This window comes from Haliotis rubra, unplaced genomic scaffold (assembly GCF_003918875.1).
Source record: "Haliotis rubra isolate DU_JTF1 unplaced genomic scaffold, ASM391887v1 Scf31, whole genome shotgun sequence".
NCBI classification, from domain to species: Eukaryota; Metazoa; Mollusca; class Gastropoda; order Lepetellida; family Haliotidae; genus Haliotis; species Haliotis rubra.
Window position 1 is genome coordinate 1255596 of NW_025766980.1, and position 24896 is coordinate 1280491.

Consider the following 24896-nt stretch of genomic DNA (forward strand, 5'->3'; position numbering starts at 1 on the left):
GGCCCATACGTCAGTGAATGCTAAGTTCCATTTTAACTCCAATTTGTCTGACGTTGTTTTTGTACATTTCCTTTATCAAACAGGTGCTGTGTTTGATCGGAACTCAATCCAGGTGGATACAGCCTTCAGTCATGAGGTACAGAAGAAGAATAGTGGGTCCGGGCACCAAAGGTTCGAACTCCAAAACTGGACAATCACACTGGATGTCACCGATAGTTTCGCTGTCAGTAACGCCCGTAAGTAGCGCCCGTTGGTCTCCAAGCCAGGACAGAATTGAGCGAATAGCTTCAAATTGCATTAATAACAAGCTCTATTTTTCAGCGAGGCTCTTCCTCTGACACCTGCGCCAAAGGTTGTCAATTTCAGTGCCGTAATTGACAATATGATTAATTTGACAGGAGACGACTGGATTGTATTTCTCCACATCAGTATCTAAGTTCTCAAAATAATTACCTTGTGTCTACTCGCCGTTGACTCTTCTGCCACAACAACTGCTTCGATTTCAGGAGGCCACCAATCGCGTGATTAGGGAGGCTCACTGATTTCAAATTAGGAGCGGAAGAGAATAGTATCTGTTATTTGTCATGTCTGTAAAGAACATCAATATATGAAAATTGTTTCAAGTGTGTTTCCAGTCATTTTATGGTGTTTGTCACTTTTGCAAATGTTTGACGAATGGGTTCAGGGACCTTATTCGTGATTGGCTGCACATTTTTAGAGACATTCGAAGCATGGATTTGGAGTTAAACAGTTAAGGGTTGTAGATTTCAAAATGGAATTAATGACAATTGCCATGATATGTTCTATTTATCATGATTTTGAAAAAAAGTAGTTTAAATACTGCGTGTGCCTTCACTCTGTAAACGTGTCAACACTTTGGCTGTCTCCTGCACCTGATTGCTGTAACGGATATGATGCTTTTAGAATTCCGTATACATAATGATGAAGGAATGAACCAAAGTTTCAAAATTGATTTCAGGTCTCAATGGTCAATGGCATTATTATTAAAAAAACATCGTATAAAACTATTAAGATGAATGTCGAGTATCGTATGGGATGCTGCCCTATCTGTGAGGACGTACAACAATATAAACATACCTTAATGTGTGCTATGTACATATCTTTCACACAGATGCCTGTTTCGTTAGAAAAGTAAACAACATTCTCAAGTCGTAACACAAAAAGATTAATGAGACTTGATTTGACTCTTTTACATCTTAGATGAAGAAAACTGGAATACGCATAGAATTATGTATTGACCGCACACATATTGATCCAAATCACATGCACGGGAAACATTTAAGATCATTTATCAACAATTACTTAAGAAATACCTTCCGCTCACGCGATATTGAGTAAACATTTTGTAAACTGAATAAACACATTTTCTTCTGTCTTCACGACGCTTTCAAACTGAACTAACAATTACAGCGCATCAAGAAGCAGTGATATCATACGTTAATAAACTCAGTCAATAGTTTTGCAGAAACGCGCATTCCCATTGCTTGTGTATATCAATGCAAACCACATCGCGTTCTTTAATGAATCAAGAAACTGTATAGCCATACAACAGAATCGTTTCCCTTATATGCACAAATTTGGCCCGTTCTGCTGATAAGAGCAGCTCAAAAAGGTCGGTCTGTTGACAAATAGACAGAATAAATGTATTAATGTTGTCCGTCCTTGTGTGCTGCCGTAATATTCATAGGCACGCACGCACGCACGCACGCACGCACGCACATACATACATACATACATACATACATACATACATACATACATACATACACACACACACATACATACATACATACACACACACATACATACATACATACATACATGCACACACACATACAATCACACACACACACACATACATACATACACACACACATACATGCATACATACTTACATACACACACACACGTACATGTAGAAACATTGGTAATGTTGAAATTAGTGCTTGATTGCTGCTCGTTGCAATGTATTACATAAACTCAGCTTTATGCGTTTTATCAGTCGTAACGGTCACCTAGACGGTATGCATTGTATTATCCATGTCTCTGACCCTGTCTTGAGAGTAATGTATTCCCAACAAATAATTATCTAAACGTAAATAATAGCATTAGATATATTACGAGCTGGAATGATGCTGACATTTCAATATGTCAAGCAGAGTCACATGGGAATGTCACGATATTTGTGGTTGCTTTATGGTTGGTTTGAAAGCTCATGTTTTAAAGTTTGAGGTTGAATTGCCAAACACGCCAGATATGCATGTAACAACAGAAAACCAATCAGCATCATGCATTTAAAATGGTCCCTAGGCAAATGATTTAATGATTATTAATATATCGACATTTTGGTGGCGTTTATACATAATGCAGTGTTTGTAAAAGTTATCAAAATATCATTGTTGTGACTATAACTGTTTTGGGGTTTTTTCATCTAGACATAATTGTAACATAAAGCAAATTGGAACTAAATATCCTTAGTGTTTTATATTTCTTGTATTTTAAGTATTTTAAATTATATATAGTGACACCGTGATGATCTTCACACTCACGCTGTGGTGTTGCTGGAATATTGCGGCATAAAACCATACTCACTCAATCGACCCTTATACCGATTAACCAACTTCTGGAGCGTTACTGCTTGGATCCCTAAAATATATATTCATAGGATCATAATGCCGAAGATTTAAGAGTTACAATTTTGAGAGTTTCAGTGGTTTTTATTATTTTTGACTTAGATTATATTGGCAACTGTACGGATAAAACGTATCTTATACATTCATAATTACCTTATAAATAGAATGTGGAGTTGAACTAGTTTAATCGTTATATGTATTGGTTAAGAACCTGAAATCTTTCCTTAGACATGTGATAATGTATAAAATCAAAACGGTTACGCATGGGTACATTAAAATGCTAAACCTCAATCGGTGATCTCTTGTGAAATAGATTCACAAAATCATAGCACCACACAAACACGCTGTGGATATTGCAAATATCTCTTTCTGTCAGTCGTGTAATGAAGCACGTTCATTCATATCCTACAAGCATCTTCTTTGATATGAATTAATTCATGTCATATCAAAGACGACATTGCTGAAACATTTAATCACTTTAATTAAAAATCGAAGCCAACGATAATGCGTTATGCTCGTTGGCTAACCTCATTGAGTGAGTTCCAATGTTCACGATATCCTTTGAATGTGGACGTCTCTGGTCTTGTCATGGTGCGGGTCAGATGGTGTAGGACCCCTGTCTTTTGCAATCGATTTGCCAATGTATGATGAATGGCGCATGGCTTTATTCATTAAGGGCTTTTTCAGAAAGAGAGTCAGAAAATGGAAATACAACTTTAAACCAAACCTTCAATTGTCTTGGTATACTGTTCCAGGTTTTGGATACGATAACTGAAATTATGTGACATTTGTAAACAAATACAAAAACAATTAACATGCTCTCTCAAAGTCGTCAAACTCTACCATAAACAATATTCTTAACCTCGGTCTGGTGGAGTGCTCAGTCGTTAAAGTGTACATGCTGTCATGTTTCTATACTACAATGTGCAAAGGCCATGTCCTTTGTACCCCACGAAGATATTGCAGGAATATTCCTAAAAACGGCATAAACCATTCTCTCACTATCCCTAATATACATGCATTTGAGTTTGCACAAAGATACATCCGCTGAAATGAAGTTTTATACCTTGAGTCTCTTTTTTCACGAAAACAAACATTACGCAGGAAGAATGCATCCGTCTTAGTTGAAGCAAAGACAAATGCGGTAGCTAATACTTATTTGTTACTTAAAGAAAACATTCGTCTGAAGGAGTAAGAACACAGGGACAATCGTGTGCAATGAGAGATGCATTACTTCAAAAAGAACATTTCTTCTGAAACATATAGATTACTTTTCAGATATTAATTTAAAACAAATTACATCAACTCTAGTTGGTGTTGAGTGCAGTTGATGTCGAAGACGCGAGAGACAGAAATGTTCTCGTTATTATTCAACTGTAGTCGGGGAACTCATCCATCAGTTTAACCAAGTTAATGTAGATCTTATAACTCTTCGTCTTCTACAGATAGCAAGATAAATACTTGATTAATTGATCCTTGTCAGCCCTAAACAAATCGGCCTGTTCATACGTCACTGATTGAAGATTTGGCGGTTTCTTAAGACAGTTTTATTACTGTTTCTACAGACTAGGCAAGATTTAGTTTCATTCTGCCATTAAATAGAGTAAATGACTGTCACATTTCCTGAAATGATGCCTTGCATATTAGCACGTTCAGATCCATGGAGACAGTAAATTTGTCTCGATTACTCAATTTCACCGTTTCATTCCTTTGGGCGAATTGCAATAATTTTAGAAACATCAAAGTATCCGTTTTACAATATTATTCTAGTTATTTACACATGTCTGTAAAAATTATACATCAAAGATTAAAACAGATTTTATTTCATTTCAAATATTTGTAATCCACATAATGATACGCATTACTCGTGTCACAGTATGTTTCCGCCGAACATGAAACATCCATTCAGTACTCTCATTTGTGAAATCAAAAACAAGATGATTATTGTTTCTTATACAATGCAATTGAACCACCTCACTAGGTCAAAACATGACCACACATTCACCTCCCAAATGTATTAATCAATGCGAATACTGCAAGGCAAATGACACAAGAAGAGCTATGATATGTGTCCTTTTGGCACACTTGCGCGTACATATTGTTACAAGATAGTCTGAAACATTGGTTTGAAATATTATTAGATAGGACAAATAGCCATTGTTCGTAAAGTGCAAGTAATAAACCTATCAAAATGGCATGTCAAACGTATTGAAAATAAACCATTTGCCTAAAAATACATTCAAGTATAATGTTTTATCAAAAATCAACTTTATACTATTTGTTTTGACTTCTTTATCTCCTGTGAAAATCACCTCTAATAAAATTAGACCAACCCATCATGAATACCTCTCGGAGTCCGCTAACTTCACCTATATGTTCAATATAATTATTAGTCTAAATAATGCATGAAGTGACTGCGCTGTGGGGTTTCCTCATTCCTGCAATTATGAATATCTTATGCGGCCAGACATTCTCATCATAATACGTTGCACTTTTGCAGAAAATATACTTTTTCGATCAACCACATATACAGATGCATGTCTGTTTTAACATCGGCACAGTTGTTTATATAACATACTGAATTAACACTCATGGTTCTGGCTTCCATATGTATCTGTCGTGCACATGATTATTAGTAAAACTGGTCTGACATGTAATCGATATAAACATATTAGAAATCAATGGCACCGGAATTTGACCCAATTGATCGTGCATACCCAAACTGGGGAAACCCGTTTGTCTGTATTTTAGACTGACTTTGAATAGGAAAACAGTCTTTATCTTTGTTTATGCTAGCAGTATAAACACGTCTAAATCTTCTCAAAGCAAATACAGAGGAATCCATTCTTCGATAGCGCTTTTTGCCCAATTTCGTTTGTAGAAGAGATAGCATCCATTTCCTTTCGCTTGCTGATTAGAAGTCTCAATTCACTCAATTCAGAAAAGATGGTAATTTGACGAATAAAATACACAGGGTTTCAACTAAGATTTGTGTTTTCTTTCCTGAAAAAGGATGTTTCACGGAGCATTTGAAGGAAAGGTTTCAACAAATATTGTATTTCGTTTCAGACAGATCATTGTTGGTTATGTATGAGAGGCGCTAATATTCACTCCTTCTATGGTTTGTGATCAGGAAATTTGCCATACCGCTACAGAATTCTTTGTCTGTCAAAACAGATATGAGTTTTTGTTAGAAATGAGCTTTTAACCGGCTGCAAGGAAAGATTGAAGAACAGTCTCACGTTGCATTGTATACCATTACTTTGGACTTGCTCTGTGCGATGACGCCATTTCCAGGAAACAAAATAAGGATATAACGTTGCTGAGTTATTGAATATTCTCTCTTATTATTCTAAGCATAGAAGCATATTGCGAAGAACGTGCAATAAAATCTTACTACAAATGAGGGTATATTAAGAACTGATTCCCTTTCGAGTAATGTCCAGTCGTGTCGCAATTAACTACAATAAGGTCACTTGACCTCTTTTACTCCATGTGTCACTATGTTACAAAGCTAAAGAAGCTTATGAACCTAATCTTATTAGACCTAAGCTCCTTATCCGTTTTCGGATCCTGTGATCGTTTTAATACCAAATTCGGATTCTTGATATGCCACAATCTTAACCGTTACAAACGTCTGCGACGGACAAATATAAATCGTGTATCATATTGAACTAGCACGCCGTCAGCACTGCTGATATAGCTCACGGTGCATGTGTATCCATATCACTCTCTCATCCACCCTTCAGTCTCATGACTGATGCTGGTCATGACCATACATGGTTTAAGAGAATTAAGGTAACGCTCTTGTTTCTGAAATCACGACCTCGATACCACTTTTTCATATTGAACGTATTGTCCATTTTACCAATACTTTGGTGTAGTACCACCGTTCTTCTATGTGACCCTTAGCCCTGCAAGCGGATACACGATGATTGTCTTGTAGAACGTGTTTTGTTGTATCAATATTGGGCAATTTTCAATCACTGTTTGATAAAATCGCAGCTTTTCCGCTTCCATTATCCTGATCGAATATCCTACAGCAACAAGATCATTTCTCACCTAGTTTCTCGCAGCACCACTTACACAAACGCATCAATTCCATTCATCATATCTTGCATGGCACCACCTCCTGGGAAGTGGCGCTTTTATTTTGTGCACAACAGGATTGGGTTTAACAAAGCAGTATGCAGATGAACGACAACAAAGGACAGTTCAATAGTAACAATTATCTTCTCCACTGGATGCTAATGACATCTGATTTTTGCGCCACCGCTACAAACACGAACCTGCTGATTTTAATCGAATAGACGCGGTCTACAGAGGATGGGAAGAATAGTGTTAAAGAAGAACCATGTTAGAAATATAACGTTGGAGGGTATTTAGGGCAAAGTTGCTGACTCTTGATATTCTCTAAATAGTCTCAGTGCATATTTAAACAACATGGCTATTATAAAGTCCACGCAGCCAATAACGACATCTCGACGGACAGCACTGATATTTGACGATGGCATGGTTTACTGCTGCCGTTCACCTAAGTTAACCACCTTGTACATGTTTTTGCAATTATCCATAATTGTGCTGGAAATTGCCGGTTTCCTTTGAGGGAACAAAACTAACGAACTCATCTGTTGGATAGGTTGAATAAGTGAAGAGCGAGATGTCTTAGTGCAAGATAATTTCATGAAATATTAAGGTCATTAATGACAGCTACGATGACTTTGTTTTCATTGACCTTTGTGCCATAAGTCATGATTTCAACTCTGGAGTTTAATCTCTTATACACTTCGAACGCGTGTCACGTGACGTTTCGGTGTATCGTAAGTGATTTTAAGTTTAACATATATACCTTCATGGGTAGTATTAAACATGCGTGTGGCTTCATGTGTCATTTTGAAACATAGCTCTTAATGGGTGGGACATACGTGTCGGTTGATGAATTCCTGAACATATGCGTTTTTATGGTTTATGTTGAACACACGTGTCGATTGATGAATCTTGTTGAACATATGTCTCTTAATGGGTTATGCCAACATACGTGTTGTTTGATTAATCATGTTAACCATATGTGTCTTAATGGGTTGAACATACGTGTCGTTTGATGAATCATGTTGAAGACAAATGTGTCTTAATGGGTTATGTTGAACATACGTGTCGTTTGATGAATCATGTTGAACATATGTGTGTCTTAATGGGTTATGTTGAACATACGTGTCGTTTGATGAATCATGTTGACCATATGTGCCTTAATGGGTTATGTTGAACATACGTGTTGTTTGATGAATCATGTTGAACATGTGTGTCTTAATGGGTTGAACATACGTGTCGTTTGATGAATCATGTTGAACATATGTGTGTCTTAATGGGTTTTGTTGAACATACGTGTTGTTTGATGAATCATGTTGAACATATGTGTCTTAATGGGTTATGTTGAACATACGCGTTGTTTCATGAATCATGTTGAACATATCTGTCTTAATCGGTTATGTTGAACATACGTGTTGTTTGATGAATCATGTTGACCATATGTGTCTTAATGGGTTATGTTGAACATACGTGTCGTTTGATGAATCATGTTGAACATATCTGTCTTAATGGGTTATGTTGAACATACGTGTTGTTTGATGAATCATGTTGAACATATGTGTCTTAATGGGTTATGTTGAACATACGTGTCGTTTGATGAATCATGTTGAACATATGTGTCTAAATGGGTTATGTTGAACACACATGTTGTTTGATGAAGCATGTTGAACACACTTGTCATTTGATGAAGCATGTTGAACATATGTGTCTTAATGGATTAATCATGTTGAACATATGTGTCTTAATGGGTTATGTTGAACATACGTGTCGTTGATGAAGCATGTTGAACACACGTAACGTTAATGGGTTATGTTGAACACACGTGTCGTTTGATGAATCATGTCAACACACGTGTCGTTTGATGAATCATGTTGAACATGTGAGATGCCTAATTATTTATGTTGAACATACGTGTTGATTCAGAAGTCATGCTGATGATATATGTGGTTTCTTGGTTCCCGTTGAACACAAGAGTGGATTTACGAGTAGTCTTACATGCATGTGGAACCATATGTAGAATGTTGAACGAAGGTGTCTTTATGGACCATATCCACGTACAATGATGCCTCTATTCACATTATTTCGAAAAAGTAGTTGCATATCCTTTGTAGCAGCTTGTAAAATATGTGATAGCAAAGTTTCACCAATTTTACTGTATGGGTCTGAAATATGGGGGACAAGATACTTTGAAGTTATAGAAAAAGTTGACACACAGTATCTAAAACGTTTCTTACACGTTGGCAAATTCGCATCTAATAAGGCTATACTTGGCGAAACAGGGCGCCACACGATGTTTGTTTCAACACAGATAAGGGTTATAAAATACTGGATAATAATACTTCATATGAATTCTTCTAGATATCCATACCAATGCTACATAATGTTAATTTTTTTTAGATGATGCTGGAAAGCAAAACTGGGTGTCAAATCTCAGAAATTTGCTATTTTACACAGGTCTTACCCACGTTTGGTTATCACAAAGTGTGGGTGATTCTATATTGTTTACTACTATATTCAAAGATATTGAAAGACATTGATTGCCAAAATTCGCATAGTTGTATATCATCTTCGCACTATTTAAGAAACTATAGTAGCATTAAGACTTTGTTGCAGCCTGAAAAATATATAGTTGTGTCTCTCGGATAGGTCTTTGCTAAGAGCCTTATTTAAATTTAGAATATCTCTTTATGATTTTCATAGTAATCATCTACGTAGAAACAAAATTGAACATGTATATAAATCACTCTGTTTGCAATGTGATCTTAACGTTATGGAGGACGAGTTCCACGTCTTGTTTATTTGTAACAAGTATCATGACCTGAGATTAAAATATCTCCCAAGCCTATCTAATGTTAAGCACTATTCAGTGAAACTCTTGTGTAATATATTAAATACAGATAATGAGGATAATTTACGAGCACTCGCCCTTTTTCTTAAAAATGTATTTCTATTGAGATGTAAATGGAAATAGAAATATTGCTGTGTTGTTCACCACGTGACATGCGTTCTATCAAATGCAATTGTATTCTGGGCTATGAGGCCGAAATACTGAATAAATATACATCATATTCATGCCATTAATATAAGTGGTATTTCATGGGTCTTATTGAACATATGGAATTGTAATTTTATAATTCAAGTGCTAATTCATCACGCTGAAGACACATGTCAACCACATTCATTGTTTTATATACAAATAGCATCCATCGCAGGACATAGCCGTCATTTCAGCAACCTCCTTAAAAATGGTATGGAATCCTCACTCATTCATTCACTCACCACTCACTGCGGATGTTCTTTCAGCTGAGTCATTACTGGCATTCTGTTGTTTATGGACGGCACCTCCCACCATCTGATCAATCAAACACAAACAACCACTTTAGATAAAATCACTCCTATCGTTCCCCAAAGGAAATAAGTCAGTTTGTCTTGACAGATAGTGATTTATGTAAAGTTGTTGAAATTTACTGTCAACATAATAAGTTATTTCAAAGCTTCTGGGAAGGTACAGGTATCTCAATGATATAGAGGACACTGAATCCGTTGACAATATATAGTAATCCTTCTGATTTTCATCTCTAGTCACAAAAATCTTCTGTTTCATTCACACCTTATTGTAAAATAAAGTCCTACAAGTTCCACAAGTTTAAGTTGTTTGCTAGTTCTAATGGACAGTGTCAGCTACTACTGCAACACACACCCAGGAGGGATTCAGAGATTAGAATAGGTCTCCAGTACTCCGTGAGAGTGTTTTCACAAAGACCAAGCTGGGTAAACGTGAAACCGTTTGTTGCAGACTATACATGATGTCATGAAGATGCATCGAGAAAACACTTGAGTCTATTGAGCAAAGTGTCCAGTTGTGAAAAGTCCGCAAAAGAAGCATGGGTCTGTGAAATTTGGGCAATCATAAAGGAGGAGCAGTGGTCTATATATTGATTTCGTTTGTCAACATGTTTGTCAGTATCTTTAATTAGATGATCGGATCTGAATTTGTCATTTAGATTACCTATTTTATCTATATTGCTTGGATGTGATCAATCGTGGATTTCCATGCATAGCTGCACTATGAAAGTAGGCGACACAATTAAAACTACGTATGAATACCGCTATGTGTGACTTCTATTACGACCAAGCGTACTCTTGCGACAAAATAGCTATACGGTGTCTGCGCAGGACGTCGACCCTTGGGTCCATTTGACTTATGCCAATTAACAGGGGATTCAAAAAGAAAAATGAAAAATCCAGTGTTTTTACAAGGCGATAATCCGGATTATGCGATTGAGGGCACAGACACCAGGAGAAAAGTACTATATTTCGTCCATTTATTATAATTTCATTTTACACATTCTTTTACAACGACTTGGTAACCACTTTGCACCACTCTACTGCTATATACAAATTGTTAGAAATGTTAACAAAATCTATTAAACGATAATATTATCTGAATCTTTTGCGGTTGCATCAGATAGCAAATGTTAGATATGGAAAACGCGGTCATGTACATCAATCGGATCTTATATATATATTTTACTTTCATTTTCTTTGATATTAGGCATTGACAAGATATTAGGCATTGACGCTATCTGGATATCCAATCTCGCTTCCTCTTAATCACTCTGTACATAAATCCTCCAACACATAGGCATCTTCCACCACGAGAAGTAGGAAGAAATCGCTGAATTAATTGTGCATTTCCCATTTCGAAATGGAATGCAATCTACCGCGAGTTCTTTCCTATAAATCAATATTGAATGAAATATGTTCATCATTGATGATATTTGAGTGAACTACGTGAGTGAACTATGTTCACGCCTTACGCGATGTTCACGTTATCGTACATCTTACTAGCGGATTAGCGTGACTAGCAACACCTTCAACATCAAAGTTTACCGCGGAAATGTCCACAGCGAAATTTCAAAAGGTCGACTTCTTGTCCATAAACCAACTATACATACCATATGCCATATCGTTCATATTGTGGAAGAAATAGAACCATATATGTCGTCAGCATTTCAATGTAAAACAAAAATGTCTAGCAAAAGTGCACATTTATTAACGAAACATTAAATATTACGCTTTAATCGTTTCATTTCCAGAAAGATATACATACGTAAGCAATTGAAATAATTGACTGACTGACTCAGTTTACGGCCACAAGATTTTTTTTGATATAATACTAGGATATATCACAAACCATTTCCATCATCATAAACAGTCTGCAAAATGCAGAATCCACTGTACGAATTCGACTATATCATGAGCATATATTTATTAATCACTTTCAAATAGTGATTTTCCGGGTGTTGGCGATGTTGTCTCTTATAAGATAATAACATCAACCCTTTGATGTTCTATTTTGATGTTCTATAGGTTCCAGAAAATTTTAGCAATTAAATGTTTCGGTTGGTGTACTGACGCATTTGGAAGAGTTAAGTCTTGATTTAATTTGAGTTAAGTTGATAATGCATGCCTAAGGAATAGGTAACACCTTCTATTTCCAACCAGAAGCACCACACAGGCAATTAGCGCCCGGCAATACATTGGGGAGATATTCGTCTGGTGAAACACTAGTGGACTTTCTTTTCCCAAGTCACCCAGGTAATTACAATGGGCGATTGAGCAGTCTAATGTAGTATTGTCCAGAAACCAAGTGGCCATTTGAATGCATCGTTGCACTCTACGTTGATCCGACCGCGGATAATGGCAGCGTAATTATAGAAAATCAGATGATAGTGGCTTCTCCTGGGTTCTCTTGACCTAACTATCGAGTCAGAGAATATTAGGGTTCTGTTTTCTGGGTCTACAATAGATTGAATTCAATTGCTGATAGCCTCAATGAAATATAATATCTACAGAATTAATATGGCTTGAGTCTATATTTAGGGAGTAAAATTATTGTGATTAGATAACGAACGTGGGCTTAGATGTGTGGTTTGTGATTTGTAAGATGGTACACGTATTCGGGTGCTACTTTATACAAATCCACTGTGGTGTGATTATATGTTGTCATGGTATCATTCAGCAAATTGCATACATTAATAAACGACAAAACCCGTTCCATTCCCTATAAAATCTTGAGTGGAGTCCCGTTTAAGCTTCCGACGTATGCACCCTATGTGTTCACGAATCACTAGCACATGGTGATAATACTAAGTGTTCGCTAGTATATGAGCATAACCTGTCCAACTGGTGGCACCCGTCACAAACACACGAAAACGAAATCGGGATCATACGATCCAGGTGAAAACATGGTGAGTCCTCGTGGTTTGGTAGGCTGTCACTTTTACCCGAAGTCATGGCAAAATGATAGATTTCATTTTCCTCACTGGTCAAAAATTTAATGTCACACATATGACCATCATGAACATTTCAATATATCTCTTGCTTGTGGAACTTTTCTTTGTATTTATTTCAGTCAGTCTGTGGATTTTGACGTTGTGCTTATTAGTCAGGAAATTAGTGAGGATCGATTTAGTGCGTGGCATGTTGCTCATGCTTTCATTCACTGCTCTGTGATATAACTTGTACAATGCTCATTTATCATTATTCATTACTTTTGCGTTAGTGTATCATAAATTTTAGAAAATATCATGTCTTCACGTACAGGTTTATATGGAATAAACTAGTAATTATATGCATATATACAGAAAAACGTTCTTGTGAATACGCCCGGAAACATTATTCAGTCATGCACTTCCTCACCAGAAGGGAAATGCCATCGGAAGACGTATCCGGGCACAAGTTTTTCCGTGGACGAATGTTTTGATAATTACTACTGGTTGTTGTACTTCCAAACAGCGTCATCGTTCAGTCTGACTGGTGGCTACAAATATAGCATTTCCATTTCTACTTAGACGTCGCACTTACTCATGAGTCCCAACAGGGAATACAGCCGAGACATGGGTAAACAACGTAGTCATGTGAAAAGTGCTGGTCTGGCACATTTACCCATATCATATTTGTTATGAATATGCAATGAATAAAAGTGCACATATTACTGACTGAGCCTCGCTGAAGTCTTGGTTGCAGTTGTCATGAATATTATGACAATTGCCTGTTCAGGTGGAAATGCAATAAACGTTGCACGAATTTGAGTTAGATTATTCTGGTATGAGGTTGCTTTTATATGAGTTAACTACACATTACCTTTTATTCTTAAAAAGGTTTAATTATATAACGAGTTGAAGTTTGTATGATTTTTCGGAATGAGTTTACTCCTTTACGAATCTTTTATTATACAATATGAATCTTATAGAATTGTTTTACTCTTAAAATACAAGTACGTGTTTACTTTTAAACGAGTTCACTTTTACTCGACTTGACCTTAAATTGACATGAATCTATACTTTTACACTCAATACGAATTTACTAAAGTGGCCTGAATGTTTTGCTAATTTTCTTGTCATATACAGTACAACCAGAAATTATTGAGAATTTAAAGATTGTAATTTATTTTATTTATTCACTAATTACTCACGTATTAAATGTGAATATTAGCAGAACATAACTCCAGATTCAAAGACAGGTGAACAGTTAGTATTTTGTCAAGCCATCATGGGCAGCAATGCAGGCTTCAATGCGGCGGGGCATACTACTGATCAAAGAAGTTAGAAAGTCGTGGTCCATGCTGTCCCAATATCGGACCACCTCTTCTTTCATTTCAGCAATATTTGTCAGATTTTTCTTATTGACACTTTCCTTCATAAGTCCCCAAACATTTTCTATTGGGATTTAGGTCAGGGCTATAGCTTGGCCAATCTAATAATGTCATATTTTGGGTCCGAAACCAGGCCTGTGAATGCTTTGAAAGATGTTTTGGGTCGTTGTCCTGCTGGAAAATCAAAAAATTCCATAGAACACGTGAGCAGATGGAAGTAAATGTCCCTCGAGAATACCTGTGTACCGCTCACTGTTCATATTCCCTTCAAATACACAGAGGGGCGTTGCCCCTAACACAGATATGCCACCCCACACGTTACATTTCGGACTGTACTTTGGGCGCTGATACAAAGGTTTTTCAGTTTGTTTGGTCCAGAAATTCTGTGTATTAGGAAACAGCCACACAGAACTTTCATCTGAGAAAATCACATTGTCCCAATTAAAATTTCTATGCTGTAAGTACCAGTTCAACATTTGCTTCTTTTGTTCAGGTTTCATGATCGGTGATGGAATTCCTCGACTTTTCTGCCAACCCATTGCATGCAGCTCAGTTCTAATTGTCTCATTACAGACAGCCACAGTTCCTCTATCAATCGCGATCGTATTCAGCCTTAAGTTTCCTAAACTCCTTCGTTTGTTTTTAGAAACAAGAATACCAAGCCGCCTCCTGTCACCGACAGTCAAATTTCTGGGCCTACCTGCGCCTCCCTGGTGCTCAATGCCATATCCATTTGCAATATTTTTCAAAACACGATAAACAGTGGACAAAGGGATGCCTGTTCTACTTGAAATCACTTTAGCTGATCTGATGTCCTTGTTATAATACTCTAAAATCAACTTCCTCTTCTCTAAAACATCCATACTGAGGATCACTGAAAATGTCGTGTGCTAGCAAGTAAACAAAGCGGGATAACTATTCACAAACTAATGAAAAAGGTTTAACGGAGTTGTCTCTCTTGAATGAAACCAAGCACTTGAAAGCTTGTCAAGGTTGTTTATACTAGAAATCCAATTAAACATATTCCTAAAATTCTGAATAATTTCTGGTCATACTACATGTACGAGTTACGACTTTACTTTCCTCCGAGTTTACTATCATTGCTGTTTGCTTCATCCAGATTGTTACCATACGACTACTCTTTATGTGAGTTTCCTCCTAAACGACTTTACTGTTTGAAAAGGGAGAATATCACAGAGCCTTGCCATTGCTGTAAAAACATTCAGAACGCTCAAGTTATAAACCGCTGGTGTCCGACCGGCCATCCATTACTGCACAGAGGCGCCTCTTAGTTTGTCTGTCGGCTTTCGGGAATAGTCAGCTCCGAGGCACATACAGAGGAGAAACCTCTTAGGAATTTTTTCATACAATCTTGAAAAGAAATGTTTCAAGGTCGAAAAGCAAAATCTTACGACTGTTTTTCTCCCTGACTTTACATAATAGGGCCAGGGGATGTGATTGATGGGGCTTACCGTATTTGGTCTGGTTACTGGAAAGCGCTAGCAAGCAACATGGCAGGAACTGCTTTGTAAAAGAGCATATGCACTTGAAAATTGATTATTGCTTACAAATCACTAATTACAAATGTTGTCAAATCGTTACAAAGTTGAAAACACTTCCCGAAACAGTCCATGCATGAGATACAAAACACAATTATAATTCCCGTATCAAATGCATCATCATATTTGTTGTATACTTTTCTTTTGCAAGTTCAGATACATTCGACTGCACTGGATCCTGATAGTAAGGCAATTGTTATCGGTAGGAATTAATATATTGGACACACAGCACGCATTATGAAGTATAACATCCATCACATCACGCAGAACGTATTAATATGTTTGTTACTGAATGTAATAAATACTTGCTACATTCATTTCAACATTGGTTTATATTCATCAAATATATTTTATATCTGGTACGAAATGGATATTTTGGTTTATGGAACATTAGAAGACAACTCGTGTACGTAGTGGACGAGCGAGGGAGTCGGGTTTGATTTGAAAAGCATATCAGATATATTACTGCATGTCCGGGAATATGTAATGTATATCATGTTATTATATATTAGATTGTAGATTGAAACAATCAAGCGTCACACGCCAAATATGCTTTCACAAGAAAAGTTTTATGCGTTCCCAATTTCAAAGCAAGAGAAAAACACTCGCCATGTGGAGACAACTAATGTTTACCTAAACCATATCGGGGCTTTACATCAGAAAACTTTCCTTTTCGCATTTCGGAGCAAAGGTTGGCAATCCAATACGAACCAGAGAATTTGTCAAGTTTAGAAAATAAAAGTGCACAGAGTAATAGTTGTAGTGTAGTAGTAGTAGAAGAAGAGGAGAAGGAATAATTATGGTTAATGGTTGACAACAAAGACATACTAGTAGAAGACGTAGAGTTTGTAGTAGTAAGAGGTGGGGTGTAGAAGAAACAGAAGTAGTAGTAGTAGTAGTAGAAGAAGTAGTAATATTAGTAATAGTAGTAGTAGTAGTAGAAGTAGTAGTAGTAGTAGTAGTAGTGGAGGTAGGAGAAGGATAGAAGGCGTAGTAGTAGAAGATGTAGTGTTTGTAGTAGGGGAGGAGGGGTGTAGAAGGGATAGTAGCTGTAGAAGTATGGGGTGGATGGTATCGTAGTAGAAGATGTAGTGGCTGTAGTAGTAGGTGAATGTAGAAGGGATTGTAGTAGTAGAAGGAGGTGTTGATAGTATCGTAGTAGAAGACATAATGGCTGTAGTAGTAGGTGGATGTATAAGGGATTGTAGCTGTAGAAGGAGGTGTTGATGGTATAGTAGTAGAAGATGTAGTGGCTGTAGTAGTGGGTGAATGTCGAAGGGATTGTAGCTGTAGAAGGAGGTGTTGATGGTATAGTAGTAGAAGATGTAGTGGCTGTAGTAGTAGGTGGATGTAGAAGGGATTGTAGCTGTAGAAGGAGGTGTTGATGGTATAGTAGTAGAAGACATAGTGGCTGTAGTATCAGGTGGATGTAGAAGGGGTTGTAGCTGTAGAAGGAGGTGTTGATGGTATAATAGTAGAAAATGTAGTGGCTGTAGTAGTAGGTGGATGTAGAAGGGATTGTAGCTGTTGAAGGAGGTGTTGATGGTATCGTAGCTGACGATGTAGTGGCTGTAGTAGTAGGTGGATGTAGAAGGGATTGTAGGAGTAGAAGGAGGTGTTGATGGTATCGTAGTTGAAGATGTAGTGACTGTAGTAGTAGGTTGATGTAGAAGGGATTGTAGTAGTAGAAGGAGGTGTTGATAGTATCGTAGTAGAAGATGTAGTGGCTGTAGTAGTAGGTGGATGTTGGTAAGAAGTAGAAGACATATTGCTGTAGCTGTAGAAGGAGGTGTTGATGGTATAGTAGTAGAAGACATAGTGGCTGTAGTAGTAGTGGATGTGAAGATGTAGAGAGGTGTTGATGTGTAGTAGTAGAAGGAGGTGTTGATGGTATAGTAGGATTATGGCAGCTATAGAAGATGTAGTGGCTAGTAGAAGACATAGTGGCTAGTAGTAGAAGGTGGATGTAGAAGGAGGATTGTAGTAGTAGAAGGAGGTGTTGATAGTATCGTAGTAGAAGATGTAGTGGCTGTAGTAGTAGGTGGATGTAGAAGGGATTGTAGGAGTAGAAGGAGGTGTTGATGGTATCGTAGTTGAAGATGTAGTGACTGTAGTAGTAGGTTGATGTAGAAGGGATTGTAGTAGTAGAAGGAGGTGTTGATAGTATCGTAGTAGAAGATGTAGTGGCTGTAGTAGTAGGTGGATGTTGAAGGGATTGTAGCTGTATAAGGAGGTGTTGATGGTATAGAAGTAGAAGACATATTGGCTGTAGTAGTAGGTGGATGTAGAAGGGATTGTAGTAGTAGAAGGAGGTGTTGATGGTATAGTAGTAGAAGATGTAGTGGCTGTAGTAGTAGGTGCATGTAGAAGGGATTGTAGCTGTAGAAGGAGGTGTTGATGATATAGTAGTAGAAGACATAGTGGCTGTAGTAGTAGGTGGATGTAGAAGGGATTGTAGCTGTAGAAGGAGGTGTTGATGGTATAGTAGTAGAAGATGTAGTGGCTGTAGTATTAGGTGGATGTAGAAGGGATTGTAGTAGTAGAAGGAGGTGTTGATAGTATCGTAGTAGAAGATGTAGTGGCTGTAGTAGTAGGTGGATGTTGAAGGGATTGTAGCTGTAGAAGGAGGTGTTGATGGTATAGAAGTAGAAGACATATTGGCTGTAGTAATAGGTGGATGTAGAAGGGATTGTAGTAGTAGAAGGAGGTGTTGATGGTATAGTAGTAGAAGATGTAGTGGCTGTAGTAGTAGGTGCATGTAGAAGGGATTGTAGCTGTAGAAGGAGGTGTTGATGATATAGTAGTAGAAGATGTAGTGGCTGTAGTAGTGGGTGAATGTCGAAGGGATTGTAGCTGTAGAAGGAGGTGTTGATGGTATAGTAGTAGAAGATGTAGTGGCTGTAGTAGTAGGTGGATGTAGAAGGGATTGTAGCTGTAGAAGGAGGTGTTGATGGTATAGTAGTAGAAGACATAGTGGCTGTAGTATTAGGTGGATGTAGAAGGGGTTGTAGCTGTAGAAGGAGGTGTTGATGGTATAGTAGTAGAAGACATAGTGGCTGTAGTAGTAGGTGGATGTAGAAGGGATTGTAGCTGTTGAAGGAGGTGTTGATGGTATCGTAGCTGACGATGTAGTGGCTGTAGTAATAGGTGGATGTAGAAGGGATTGTAGTAGTAGAAGGAGGTGTTGATGGTATCGTAGTAGAAGATGTAGTGGCTGTAGTAGTAGGTGGATGTAGAAGGGATTGTAGGAGTAGAAGGAGGTGTTGATGGTATCGTAGTTGAAGATGTAGTGACTGTAGTAGTAGGTTGATGTAGAAGGGATTGTAGTAGTAGAAGGAGGTGTTGATAGTATCGTAGTAGAAGATGTAGTGGCTGTAGTAGTAGGTGGATGTTGAAGGGATTGTAGCTGTAGAAGGAGGTGTTGATGGTATAGAAGTAGAAGACATATTGGCTGTAGTAGTAGGTGGATGTAGAAGGGATTGTAGTAGTAGAAGGAGGTGTTGATGGTATAGTAGTAGAAGATGTAGTGGCTGTAGTAGTAGGTGCATGTAGAAGGTTAACTAGCTGTAGAAAGGAGGTGTTGATGATATAGTAGTAGAAGACATAGTGGCTGTAGTAGTAGGTGGATGTAGAAGGTTGTAGCTGTAGAAGGAGGTGTTGATGGTATAGTAGTAGAAGATGTAGTGGCTGTAGTATTAGGTGGATGTAGAAGGGATTGTAGTAGTAGAAGGAGGTGTTGATAGTATCGTAGTAGAAAGATGTAGTGGCTGTAGTAGTAGGTGGATGTTGAAAGGGATTGTAGCTGTAGAAGGAGGTGTTGATGGTATAGAAGTAGAAGACATATTGGCTGTAGTAGTAGGTGGATGTAGAAGGGATTGTAGTAGTAGAAGGAGGTGTTGATGGTATAGTAGTAGAAGATGTAGTGGCTGTAGTAGTAGGTGCATGTAGAAGGGATTGTAGCAACTGTAGAAGGGAGGTGTTGATGGTATGAGTAGTAGAAGACATAGTGGCTGTAGTAGTAGGTGGATGTAGAAGGGATTGTAGCTGTAGAAGGAGGTGTTGATGGTATAGTAGTAGAAGATGTAGTGGCTGTAGTATTAGGTGGATGTAGAAGGGATTGTAGTAGTAGAAGGAGGTGTTGATAGTATCGCAGTAGAAGATGTAGTGGCTGTAGTAGTAGGTGGATGTTGAAGGGATTGTAGCTGTAGAAGGAGGTGTTGATGGTATAGTAGTAGAAGACATAGTGGCTGTAGTAGTAGTTGGATGTAGAAGGGATTGTAGTAGTAGAAGGAGGTGTTGATGGTATAGTAGTAGAAGATGTAGTGGCTGTAGTAGTAGGTGGATGTAGAAGGGATTGTAGCTGTAGAAGGAGGTGTTGATGATATAGTAGTAGAAGATGTAGTGGCTGTAGTAGTAGGTGGATGTAGAAGGGATTGTAGTAGTAGAAGGAGGTGTTGACGGTATAGTAGTAGAAAACATAGTGGCTGTAGTAGTAGGTGGATGTAGAAGTGATTGTAGCTGTAGAAGGAGGTGTTGATTGTATAATATTAGAATATGTAGTGGCTGTAGTAGTAGGTGGATGTAGAAGGGATTGTAGCTGTAGAAGGAGGTCTTGATGATATAGTAGTAGAAGACATATTGGCTGTAGTAGTAGGTTGATGTAGAAGGGATTGTAGCTGTAGAAGGAGGTGTTGATGATAAAGTAGTAGAATATGTAGTGGCAGTAGTAGTAGGTGGATGTAGAAGGATTGTAGCTGTAGAAGGAGGTGTTGATGATATAGTAGTAGAAGATGTAGTGGCTGTAGTAGTAGGTGGATGTAGAAGGGATTGTAGTAGTAGAAGGAGGTGTTGACGGTATAGTAGTAGAAGACATAGTGGCTGTAGTAGTAGGTGGATGTAGAAGGGATTGTAGCTGTAGAAAGGAGGTGTTGATGGTATAATATTAGAATATGTAGTGGCTGTAGTAGTAGGTGGATGTAGAAGGGATTGTAGCTGTAGAAGGAGGTGTTGATGGTATAGTAGTAGAAGATGTAGTGGGTGTAGTAGTAGGTGGATGTAGAAGGGGTTGTAGCTGTAGAAGGAGGTGTTGATGGTATCGTAGTAGAAGATGTAGTGGCTGTAGTAGTAGGTGGATGTAGAAGGGATTGTAGCTGTAGAAGGAGGTGTTGATTGTATAGTAGTAGAAGATGTAGTGGCTGTAGTAGTAGGTGGATGTAGAAGGGATTGTAGTAGTAGAAGGAGGTGTTGACGGTATAGTAGTAGAGATGTAGTGGCTGTAGTAGTAGGTGGATGTAGAAGGGATTGTAGTAGTAGAAGGAGGTGTTGACGGTATAGTAGTAGAAGATGTAGTGGCTGTAGTAGTAGGTGGATGTAGAAGGGATTGTAGCTGTAGAAGGAGGTGTTGATGGTATCGTAGTAGAAGATGTAGTGGCTGTAGTAGTAGGTGGATGTAGAAGGGATTGTAGCTGTAGAAGGAGGTGTTGATGGTATAGTAGTAGAAGTTGTAGTGGCTGTAGTAGTAGGTGGATGTAGAAGGGGTTGTAACTGTAGAAGGAGGTGTTGATGGTACAGTAGTAGAAGATGTAGTGGCTGTAGTAGTAGAAGGGCGAGGTGGTAAGGAGGAACTGTTGTAGAAGTTGTAGTAGTAGTAGTAGTAGTAGTAGTAGTAGTAGTAGTAGTAGTAGCACGTGGAACAGTAGTAAAAGGCATAGTTGTAGCAGCAGGAGAACGAAGGAGGAGGGATATTGACATTATTGACTTAAAATGAGGAAACATCATTCTTTTTGATTTCATGACCTGGCTACGCATGGCATTAAGTTAAGCTTTTTTCAGTCTGGGTAGACTATACCGCCTGCTCTATGTAATACCACATGCCTCCATCCCCACTATCGCCATGACTGTTATCCTCATCCTCATCACTGATTTGCAAACAAAAAGTTTCATCTGTTGAAAGGCAAAAACACACTCTTGACTTTCAAACTACAAACTTCTTAAAAACAGACGGCGACCCATCATGTTCGAGTGCAAGACACGGTGGCAAATAGAGGAAGGGTAACTTAGCAGTTTTGTTTGCAAACTACGTAACGTTGACTCTCCAGGGAAATATGTTGTTAACATGACTACATCATTTGCAGTGTTTTGTGCGCTTTAGATCAAGCAATCTCTGTTTTCACTGACCTCTCGACTCTTGAAGCATCTCTAAGGATCCATCCTAGACATCGTTTCCCTCATCGTTCGATCATCTGTAAGGTTTTATGGTCCTTAGTGTCTCTGTGGTGTTTGATTGCTGCCTGAATGTTCCTGTCTCGTAAAACTATTTTACAAACCTATTACGACAGACCTGTTACTGTCTTTGACAAATTGGTTTCAGGGATGTTAACGGGATTCTCACTCAAAGGAAACGACACACAGTAACTTTCAAATTAACTGTTTCATTGAATCAGCAAGTCTATGGTAAACATCAGAGGACTGATTCTCACGTATTAATGCCATTCATTAAGCATTACCAATATGTAGAACAACATATATATCTTTTGTTGAATTACCACGTCCAGAAAAACAGTCACTAACCAGTTCTTAAGGGCATTGTTTCAATCAGATGGCATGACTTCTTCATCATAATTTACTCATCTCTTCGGGGCACAGACGGATCCTAAGTATATTGATCAAACAAGGGAACGAAATCCTAGTACAAACAGCGACATTTAATCCGTATACATTTGTCAATTTGGGAAAATGTTACATAATAGCTTCATGATAAACCAATTCGTTTCACACCCTGAAGCATGAAATAACTACTTGTGGTACAAAGAGTTAAATGTGAGGCGCCACATATGAAGAAGGAAATATTACGTCCCAATTATCCAATATCTTTGATAATCTTTGTCTGAGAAGGCGATACTTAGGCATCTGAAGCAAGTATTTAGCTGTCCCAGGGGCTACCTCCCTAAATAAACGGTTGGGCGGATAGACGACCGTCGTTTTTCCGCCTTGACGAGAATTGTCCTTTGATTACAAGGCACATTGCATTTCTTTCGCCTGATGGGGCAGAAGACCCCGAATCTCTCTTACCGCTGCGTTATAATGATACACGATTCACTGGCGGTTAGATCGCTCACGCATTATGAGCTTTTACTGTCAATTCGATCTGTGTCCAAGATTCAATTCATGTGTGATTGTGTATGCTATGACAATCCAGATTAAGCGGCGGTGATGGTTGACTGTGTAGACGCAACCTTCTACAAAGGGTTAAATCTGATTTTGCGCCAGCATAACACCTTTCTCTTACTTCTAAGAAACCAATTACTGGAGATGTTTGCTGATGGAATTGGATGTTAGATGGCATTGCGTCATTGTCTTGATCATATTTGGTGGTGTTCTTGTGTGCAGTGACCTAGAGGGTACCTTCCGATTTGTTCAGTGAAGCTGCGATTTGTCTTTGTCGGTTTTGCTGGATCTTTGTTGAAATTTCCAGTGATTTGAAAACACGTAACTCGGATTAAATTAATGTTTACGAACTCGAGTTTCTATGTCAGCTACATAGCCTATTTATCTGTCTCGTTATTGTTTCGCATTTTGGAGTTGATAGATTTATTTTTTCTTAAAGCAGTCCCTAATTTCATTAGATAGGGTTAATGTTTTTGGCACCAACGGTGAAGAAAGGTGTTGTGGTCTTGTTCTCATTTTTTGCAGTCATAATTGAAATGTCTTGCAAAACATTCGCCGCAAAGTTTCAACAAACCACTATCCGGATATGCAATTTAGAAAAAAATATCTTTGATAGGCTGAGGAATTACCAGCGGAAGAAATTGACATGTAATAAAATATGCATGCAATATCTGCAAAGCAAATCAAGTTATTTTTTCGGTGAATCAGCTGTTTTCTCCGGGAACTTAAATGTTGCTGGGGAGTCGTAGTGAAGTCACGAATGGTTAACAGCGAAGGTGTTTTAAAGTCGCGAAACTTACATGTTGAGACCTTGCTTTATACATACTCTGGTACATGCTTGCCTACATGAGAACCAAAATGTCGCGTCATTCACGAAAACAGGTAATAATCCTTTGTCCATGCTCAGAACGTGTTTCGAATAAAACTCATGATACTAGTTTCTGCAGATATATGATTAAGTTCGTATTTTCTGACGAGTTTCTCAAATAGTTATGATTAAAGTATGTGTCATTTTTATTAATCCCATTTCTTCTTATTACAATTTGTACTCATAATAGAAAGTGAGAATATTACATATTTCTCTTGTTTTATTTAGTAGGTTTACCTTCACCGCTATCATTATCAGTGAAGTGCTTGATAAACAATCTTGTGAGAAGTTTGTTACTGAGCAGTTTCTATGAGATGTCACTGAATAAACTAATATATCACAGTACGAACAACCATCATTTGACATAAACCATGCTTGTTGGTTATTGTAAATTGCTGGTTTTGTGAACCTTTGCTTTTTGTTAGAAAGGTCAGAGTTGAAAACTAGCTACCTAGTAATAATCTTGTTAATGTCAAGTTTGTCATTGTCTTAGTCATGTCTGCCTCTGCTGTGTAGGGAAAGCTCTGAAATCCCACACTTAAAATTGAACATTTGTATTTAATTTCGTCGAACATCTTTGACAGGTTTTATGCACTGTGATATTCAGTCTAATCGATAAATATATGGTGCACTAGTTTCTAGCTGTTTTTCTTTTTTTGGTTGTTAGTTTTGGTTTTTGATTTATTTTGCTTTGCTTATCGCTTGAAGTTCACACAGAAATCCTCAAGCAACATGACGCATTTTGGTCTGGTGTGCAGAGACAGTCCATGATGATGATGAAACTAATAACAAGGATGGTGATGAGGGTCATGATGATGATATGAAGATGTTGTTGTTGTCATTTATATTGCACCAGTTCCACACAACGAACTTTTCAGTGCACACATTCAGTGAGAAAATAA

At 37.9% G+C, this 24896-nt stretch overlaps 1 protein-coding gene across 2 annotated transcripts in view; it reads left to right on the plus strand.

The window, feature by feature from the left end:
* The window catches only part of LOC124283075 (glutamate receptor-like), a 61706-nt gene that overhangs the window by 5214 nt on the left and 31596 nt on the right, over positions 1-24896 (plus strand). For both annotated transcript variants that reach the window (XM_046719097.1, XM_046719096.1), the window contains exon 2: positions 84-236. In XM_046719097.1, coding sequence (XP_046575053.1) covers positions 84-236 — 153 coding nt within the window. The remainder of the gene's footprint in view (positions 1-83; positions 237-24896) is intronic.